Consider the following 9,569-nt stretch of genomic DNA (forward strand, 5'->3'; position numbering starts at 1 on the left):
AAACGGCAATTTAAAAATCCCCAAACCGCAATTATGTAACTCTTTAAAAGATACCCTTAAGAGTTTCAAAATAGCGACAAAACCTCTCCAACTAGGTATAAAAACTACAGCGAAACCAGTCCCAGAACATCTCCAAACAAGGTGCTTTTAAAGACTCCAAGACTCTAGCAAAATCAACACTTAAATGGTGCACAAAGCTCTCCAAAAACAGTGAACGAAAGGATCCTTAAATGGTTCACAGAGCTCCTCAAAAATAGTGAACGAATTGGCACAAAAAAAAAAACTTGCATTTAAAGGCTCCAAAACATTTAGCAAATTAGCACTTAAATGGGGTACAAAGCCTTCCAAAAACAGTGAACGAATGGGCCCAAAAATCTGCATTTAAGGGCTCCAAAATAGAAGGCAAATCATCACTTAAGTGGTGCACAAAGCCTTCTAAAAACTGTGAACAAAAGGGCCCAAAAATCTACATTTAACGGCTCCACAATAGTGAATAGACGCAACAGAAGAACGTTAAGATTCATTAAGCATGCTCACAAAATCAGCTACCACGACCTTATGAATAAATCAACATAATATTTCTACTAACATAAATAACATCATGTGTGAATGGTCTAGAGTTTCTCAGAAAAGTTACTAATGGGGTACTTGCATGCATACCACCCACTCTTATGTATTTGCTCGTCTAACACCTAAACCCCACGCTTATAGCATTCAGATCATTTATGATATGCCAAAAAAAAATCGATAAAGCCTTTCAATGGTAAGTAAAAAAATATACCTCTGCAAAGAGATGCGGCTCATAGTGTTAGATAAAAAAAATTGTTGCCGATGTAAAAGATAAAATAGAGCTTAGGTGCTAAACAAGTAAATGCATGTGTTCCTCGTATCGGATCATATGGAAGCTTCAAGCTTTGTTAATATTAGATTTTTCACAGTAAGATGGTCAAAATGGTAACTGTCACATGGTTAAAATTAAAACTACTCATAAGCTTTGTTTTACATAATTAAGCCATGCAGGTAGGCAAGCTTTGCCATAAGACATAGAATTGAAGCTTCAGTGAAATGAATCACACGAGGGGCGCTGGAATTTCTTTTCGAACCGTTTACACAATACTTGCAATTAAACACATTTGAGTTTTGAAACCAGAGAGGAAGAATAAATCTAGGAGAGCTTTATGTTCGCAGAGGAGGCGCGGGTGAGACGAGCGGGAGAAGAGCGGGTGAGGCGAGCTCGAATGGGAAGGAGGGAGTGCGACCTTTGGTTCAGGGAGAAGCGGCGGCTTCGGTTCGAGGCTTCTGTTCACAGAGACGAGTCGCACGAACTTTTCTGTTTGCGGGAGAGGAGCCGGGGGCGCGGGATCGAGAGACGCAGGCAAGCTTTCTGTTCACAGAGGAGCGACAGGTGAGGCGCAACAGGAGCGGGAGAGCTGAGCGGAAGTGAGAGAGAGAGAGGAGCTCGGGAGAGGCAGAGAAGAAAGACTAGCGGAACAGGGGGTCTTCGGTCGAATGAGAGCAGGGAGCCGAGGCTCTCGTGCGAGAGAAAGAAATAGGCCAGCGGGAGAGGAGCCGTTACTCGTATCAATTGGCGGGGGAAGAAAAGGGTTAGGAGGTTTAATTGGAAGGTATTAACACCTGAATTTTTTAATTAAGACAAAATTTAAATGATTTGTTTGAATTTTAAAATTTGAATTTCAAATTCAGGTGAGCTGGTGTCTAGCCCGTGTTCAGCCCGAGTTCAGCCTAAATTGAACTCGAGTCGAACCTGAGTTGAGCCCGGGACCGCGCACCGCTAAAAAAAATGTGCATCGATATCCATGCTAGTTGCTCGCACGCGAAACCATAACGATATGGGTGTCCTTCCTAGCTAAAGTCGACGTCGGACGCGTCGGCGCGGTCTGTTTCGTCATCCGGGGTCGTACGGGCGAGTTTGTCGCGCGGACGAGTTAAATCAAGTCAAAGTTGTGTGTGGCGCAATGAATACGCAAAATACGGCGTTATCGAGCGTTCGGGTTACAAAAGGGTTCCATAGGGGCTGCTCCTATTAATGTAGGATTTCGACTCGAGTTTCATGTGTCGGTCTTAATCAACTTAACAGAACGTCGAGGATTCAGGACCGCCTATGCGAGACTCGAAAGAGTGACGAGGTGGCTCAAATTTTCTCAATGGTGTGGGTTCCGTACTAGTCCTCTAGAAGGGGCAAACAAGAGAAGCCTAAAGCTAGACCCTAGATTTTAAGGAGAGAAGTGAAGACGCCATCCAAAAATGAGGTCAACACAGGCTCACGAGTAAAAGCTAGAAAGAGAATAGGGGCTCACGGGTAAGGACAAGAAAATGGACAACTTCACAGCAAAGAGAAAGCCTCACGGCCAGAGGCACCCGAACCAGCCATGTCACAAACCAAGGAACCACCACAGTAAGACTCACTGCCAAAGGAGAAAACCAAGCCCCAAACCAACCACATTCACATAAAAGAGCTACAGGTGAAGGCTCACGGCCAGGGGCGGCAGAGAACACCATGCAGGACAAAAAGAAACCAATTAAGATGCTCATGCGTAGGGGCAGCAGACCAAAAAACCAGCTTCACAGCAAAGGGTAAGCCACCACAAATATCACCATTTTATTCCTTTGATATACATAAAAGAGTGAATGGACAAACTCACATAAACTATCTAGATTGAAGCAAGGAGAAGGGGGTTGTGGGGTTTCCTGGAAGGCGGTAACAAGTTGGAAGGGGTGGAGTGGTAAAAAGTTGGAAGGGGTGGAGTGGTGCCTGAGAAGGCTGGAAAAGGTAGGGACGGCAAGAAACTAGTGAGAAGGGCAGCAGGGAAGGTCGGAAAAGCAGGAAACTGCAGGAAAAGGCAGCAAAACAGTTGTTCTGGGCAGCTGCAGCAAGGAAAGGTGGCGGAGAACGATGTGGAGCAATAGGGGAAAGATGCAAAAGGTTTTGGGGAAGAATAATCACCACCTCAGAAGCAAGATACAATCGGAGCACCACTCGACCCTAGGGTTCAACCTTAGAAGGGAGAAACGGAGATGACAACTGCTGTCCCGAACAAAACTTACAAAAAACTGAACCTAAAACATCAGGAATACAAATATATAACTCTAGAATAACTAGAAGTGGACCCCACTCCCAATGACATCAATTCACCATAATAAAAAAAAAACTTGTAACCCTATTTATAGAAATTAGATTTACAATTTAAATTAAAAAATAAGTTTATAATATAATTCAAATTTTAAATACATCCTATCATCTGATTCAAAATTAAGAACAAAATAATCCATATCTAATTTAAATAAAAATAAGCCTAGTGAAATAAATACAAATTCAAATTTATGAATTAATCTTATCTAGATTTAGTTTAGACTTTGTTTATTCACGAGTCTGACTTTGAGTCCTTGTGCTACATCTCATGCGCACATTGAAGGAAAACATTTGATCAAAAAATGACAAAAGGGTCGAGCCAATGTACAATTCGTGAGGAGGAGGAGGGCCTGCATATTTCTCAAAGAAGAAAAAGAATAGTTGGAGAGTTCTAATATGCAAAGACAGTTTTACAAAAAATTACTTCATGTAATATGATCATCATAACTTTAAAAAAAATAAAAAAAAAACATCTGCCTGTCATTTAATAAAGATCAATATTGACTGATATAAAGAAAAAGAAAGGAGTTCGAATGGGAAGCTAGAAAATTTAGAAAGATTTACATACATACCACTTATTTCTTATGTATTTGCATATCTAAACTTAAACTTCACTTTTTACATACAAGCCACCTTGCCTACACATGAAAAGGTATATTTCATTTTTTAAAAGTTAAAGAAGTCGTATATTTTATGTGATATGAAAATTTTGGGTGGTATAATTGTAGAAAGTAGAGTTTGGGAGTTAAATACATAGGAATTGGGCAGTGTGTATGTAAATGCCCCAAAACTTTTTTCGAATTACCTTGTTCACAGCAGACTCCAGATTAATAGATCCCTTCTTATCAGAGACTTTATTCTGCATTAAAATATAACCCTCAGGCACTTTTGCGCCAGATATAACTTCCAATAGCCAGTCTTCAAACCTTGTTACAGCTTTCTCCAAAATATCAACTATCCCCTCATCAATTTTATTGTCATTGCCAACTTTCATAGTTGGTGAAAGACCAGCATCAAGTACGATATGTTCAGCCAGTGCAGGACCATAGCTTAATGCTTCACCGAGAATTGCTTTCAAAGAAGTTTTGTTAGATCGAGCACCATCGTTAGCTTTCCCATTCTTCCCCAACACGTTCTTAGTCTGCTCGAATAAATTAGACGAGTTGGTGCCACCTTCGGTAAGGACAGATTCTTCCATAAAATCTGATGTTTTGCATAGTGTAAGAGACATTTTTAACTTAGAAAAGTCGGTTCTTTTGAAAACACGGCAAGCTTCGACCGGATAGCGGTGACGCGACATGATTGCCAATCCCTTATCATCATCTCTGAGGAAAAAAATACATGTAACAATTAAAAGATGTTATTTCTTCCATTGAGAGAAATTAAGCCTTACGATATGCTTTAAACTCAGTATATTGCAACAAAATAACAGTACTAACATGAATTCATACACAGGAGGACAATGATGCCATTTTCGACAACTAATTGGTTGTGCTGCTAACAAGCTATGTTCAGCTTAGGGAATTGATAATAATTAAAAAGAAATTTAGATATAAACCACAAAATTTTTATGTGTTTACATATCTAACACCAAAAGTTTGATATATACAGTTTTAACATCTTGGTGTCATAAGCCTATGCATTAAAAAGTGTATTTCACTTTTGAAAAAATAGTGATAGCACTATTTTTTATGTGATAACAAAGTTGAGTGGTATGCATATAAATATAAGATTTTAGGTGTTAGATATGTAAATACATATGAACTGTGTGGTATGTATGTAAATTCCCCATAATTAAATTCCATCACGCAATGAATACAGCTAGAACTTCATTTCAGTCCAATATGGTTCAATTCGTTTCAGTCCAATATGATTCAACGATAATTCCTGATAAAAGTTGCATCCACATTTGAGGCATTAGTAAACCTTTTCATAGTTACGTCATTCTCCCTTGAAACGTAAGTACAATTTCAATTTCTGCAATAGTTTTTCAAATACATTCTTCGTTTTCCAATTTCCATGAACCTTGAGTTTGGCGTAGGGTCCCAAGATGATAGATATATATATAGAACACTGTCATTGCCGGATCTCAAGGCCCGGCAATGAAAAAAGTAGAGGGTTGCGTTAGGTATTCAACAACCAACATAAAACATGTCGAAAAATCATGACAAGAATCATTTTGATCATTGTGTAAATGCTAGAACGTCCCCTGGTAGTGACGCGTTGTGTGGTCTGGATACAATGAAAAGTGTGCAAGGGTCAATACACCGACCCCCGGGTGCCGTGTCAAATAAAAGGGTTCCCACAATACAGACAGATGTGGATAAAAAAGTTTGTCCATGAAACTAATATTAGGATAGAATCTTGAAATATAAGTACTCTCACAAGTAAATTAATGAAATTAGTTGATATTATGATTCATAGAAAAATTAATATCTTATGTATTCAAGAAACTAAGTGGGTTGGAGAAAAGGCTAAGTAGATTGATAATTTAGGTTTTAAATTGTGGTATTCAAGTAAGAGTCGCACTAGAAATGGTGTAGGTGTGATTAAGATAAAAATTAATTGAATTAGAGAAAGAATTATAGCCCTTAAGATTATTTAAAGAAAAATTCTGGAAAGACCTAAAAGACTTATTACAAATGATACCTCTTAAAGAAAGATTTTTTATTGGAGGAGATTAAAATGGACAATTCGGTAGAGGGGTAGAATATTTTAAAAATATTCATGGTGGTTGCGGTTTTGGAGTGATTAATGAAGAAAATATAGTCATATTAAGTTTTTCTTTAGGGTATGATTTTGTTATTAATAATATTTTATTCAAGAAAAGAGATGAGTATATTATTACTTATAAAAATGGATCTAATGTTAGGTTTTTCTTTAGAGTATGATTTTGTTATTAATAATATTTTATTCAAGAAAAGAGATGAGTATATTATTACTTATAAAAATGGATCTAATGTTAGGTTTTTCTTTAGAGTATGATTTTGTTATTAATAATATTTTATTCAAGAAAAGAGATGAGTATATTATTACTTATAAAAATGGATCTAATAATAATCAACATCTATTATTAGGTCTGACTTTTTAGATGAAGAGTTGTAAAATAAAAAAATACAATAAAATATTATTATAGAATTAGATGGGGGCACCTAAAAGATAAATAAAATCAATTTTATGAGTAAATTTCAAGATTTTAATATTTAGGATGCTCATGATGATGCAAATGCTATGTGGGATAAATTAACAAACACTATTAAACAAGTAGCAAAAGATGTACCTGAAAAATCAAACGAAAATGTTGGTGGAATAATATCAATAAATAAAAATAGTTTGTGGTGGAATAATAATGATAAAATGTTAAAGAAAAGATAAAATATAAGAAATTATGTTATAAAAATTGTTTAAATATAAAAACTTAAAAAATTGAAAAAAAATATAAAATGGTTTGTAGAGAGTTTAAGACAATATGTGACGCTAAAAATTATGTATTTAGTGATCTTTATAATACATTAGATACTAAAGAGTGTGAAAAATATATGTACAAACTAGTCAAACAAAGAGAAAAGAAAAGTAAAGAATCAATTCAAGTTAAGTAAATTAAAGATGAAAATCAAAAAGTGTTTTTCTTAGAAAAAGATATTCAACATAGGTGGCTGAGTTATTTTGATAATTTTTTTAGTAATCTTAATATTGTTAATAATAATAAAATATTTCATTTTTACCGTCACATTAATAAAAAGAAAGTTGAGAAGGCCTTAAAGAAAACCAAGAGTGAAAAGTCTGTAAGACCTGATGATATCTCAATTGAAATGTGGAAATACATACGAGATTTGAGAGTTTCTCGGTTTACTTCTGTAATACGATTTTTTAAAATAAAGGAGATGCATGTGCATAGAAGAATTAATTTGATGTGTCATACTTTAAAATTATGGGAGAGGATAATTGAACATAGGTTAAGACGTATTACAAATATTTCTTATAATCAATTCGGATTTATGTTGGGCAGGTCTACTATGGAAGTTGCACATTTATTGAGAGGTTTGATGGAGAGTTCTAGAGAAGAAAGATGTTGATATGACTTATATTCCAGTCATTAAATTTTGCCAAAAATTATATTGACTTCAATTAGTTCATCATCCTTATAACATCAATAGAATCTAACTCGATCAATTTGCATTTATCTACAACTACACTTAAATACTAGGCTAGGTGCTCTTTCTTTGCATTCTAGTCTTTATGAATTCTTCACTTGAGCCCATTTTAAAATAAACAAAGCTCAAACTAACAAGCTAATCTAGTGCTCAACATTAGTATCATCATAGTCACTACAAATTGAATTGCCTCTAGAAACTATTAAAAGGAGGCCAAAAAAAAATAATTATTATCAAATCTTAAATAAGACACATGAATCGCCTATGCCCTCGGGAACAATGGTGATATTTTTGGAAATAGCACACTACACAGACGTTGTCAACCGCAACCAATTGAACCCATTATTAGAATGCCAAGCAAGCAAACTACAACAAGTAGCGGCCAAAATAATTATACGGCGTTTAATTGGTATTTTGTTATAGGACTTCAATTCATTGCTTTAAGATGAATGTTAGGCGCTTAATTAGGCAACCAAAAGCTGAAGCATGCCTGACGGAACAAGTGTTTGAACATTAGAGAACATGTTTTCTAAGGAATCATCATAAGAAATATTACACCACTATAAAAAATATAAAATTAGAAAATCAAGCATTTACCAAAACGTTGATTAATTTGCATGATTATTTGCTTCATTTATTTCTCTTATGTTACTTCCTAATTTGGAATGAAATTGTAAGTTAATATGATGTAATTTGAAAGGCATAAAGAATGTAAACTAGGAGATAAATATGAAATTACAAACTTCCTATCCACCATTTAATTTAGGGTGCTCGAAAGAGCATGAGAAAAAACATAATTCTCCTACTCAATTATCTACATACTAAATAAGCAAAATACTTTTAATGCACTAGAGTCCACCATAAGCTGATAAGTTATTCAAATATACAACCATATAAGTTATAATAAGATTCAACAAATAACTAACTAATATGAATCATGATTTTAAGGAAGATGTTAAAAAAGACGTTACCAGTAAGCTTTCAACTGACAAATTAAAACACATTCATCTTGATAAATCTAAGATAAAAATCAAAATCCAGTTCCCATCATAAATCAGCAAAATCCAGTGCCCACTATAAATCAACAGGAAAGAAATCCTATAATTCGATATCTTCTAAGTTCATAGCATAAGCATAGACATATAAGAAAATCTTGTAGCAAAATAAAAAATAAAAATCAATTTAGATGGCAGTTAAACAGCGACTATAGCAACAAACCTATGTGATCGTAGAAGTGTCATGACTGTAAACTCGGAGTCTGTTAAAATGATATTTCCTTGGGCATATAGCTCCAAAATAATGTAGTGAGCATTAGCACCCAATCCAAATTGGAAAAGAATGATCTGAGCAAGCAAAAAAAAAAAAAGGTTAAAGATTGGTACTAAAATCACTCGCTTAGAATGCCATAAGATCAAAAAGAAGTTAACAGTTAAACTTGATGTATATGGGTTCAAAAGTAGCCAATTATCAACAGATGGCCACTCATTAGAGTGGCACTGCTTGCAAACTCTCATTACTCCCCCCACCTACTAACAAAACCCAAGAAATAAAAAATAAATAAACACACATAATTTCCAGTTAGACCAACCTAAAGATGCTAAATCTCATGCTCACGTCACCTCATGCGTAAAAATTATTTTCCTATGGTAAAAGGCAGTAATAGCAATGAAAGTAAAAAAGAAAAATAGGTTTATAGATAGAAAATAAATTATATCAGCTCTTTTATAACATTGAATCCTTTTAAGATGTAGGGTCCCGAATTGTCCGTGGACTCATACAATCTTGGAGAGACCTTATTAAGGAGGTAGAAGGGAATCAAAGATTTTAGAGTGTGTATTGTTATTGATCATGGTGAGAAAGAAGAGAGGAGAGAGAAGACCTTCCCTTCTTTTCTTCCTGTATATCTCCTTAAACGTACATTCCCTCATAATGCTATAAATAATAAACAAATGTTATGTTGTAGGATCTGTTGTATGAAGCCTGTTAAGACTCGCCGTTGATAAGTTCCCAGGCATGGACATCATGCGGTCAAGAAATAGAAATGGACGATGATGGAACGAAGTTTTACTTCCTTCTATCATGAAGAACTGTTCAACAAACTTGTTGACGTAACTTGATGGATGCAGGCGAGCTCAGTCGAGGAGCTCGTTGGGCGTGGGCAAGCTCGATACAAAAGCTCAAGAAGCATGGGTGAACTTGATTGGAGAAGCTTGCATGAATAAAAAGTATCGATAATTTCAGTCGAAGAAACTCATATAAACAGT

The 9,569-nt window shown here is 35.3% G+C and overlaps 1 protein-coding gene across 1 annotated transcript; it reads right to left on the reverse strand.

Moving 5' to 3' along the window:
- Positions 1-3,728: 3,728 nt before the first annotated feature.
- Positions 3,729-8,648, reverse strand: LOC110036130 (nuclear export mediator factor Nemf-like; the record flags this gene model as incomplete). The annotated part of the gene is made up of 3 exons (XM_020740497.1): positions 3,729-3,789; positions 3,957-4,476; positions 8,524-8,648. Coding segments are annotated over 3 exons (672 nt in total), but the record flags the coding sequence as incomplete, so codon positions are not given.
- Positions 8,649-9,569: the final 921 nt, after the last annotated feature.

This window comes from Phalaenopsis equestris, unplaced genomic scaffold (assembly GCF_001263595.1).
Source record: "Phalaenopsis equestris unplaced genomic scaffold, ASM126359v1 Scaffold202918, whole genome shotgun sequence".
In the NCBI taxonomy this organism is placed as follows: Eukaryota; Viridiplantae; Streptophyta; class Magnoliopsida; order Asparagales; family Orchidaceae; genus Phalaenopsis; species Phalaenopsis equestris.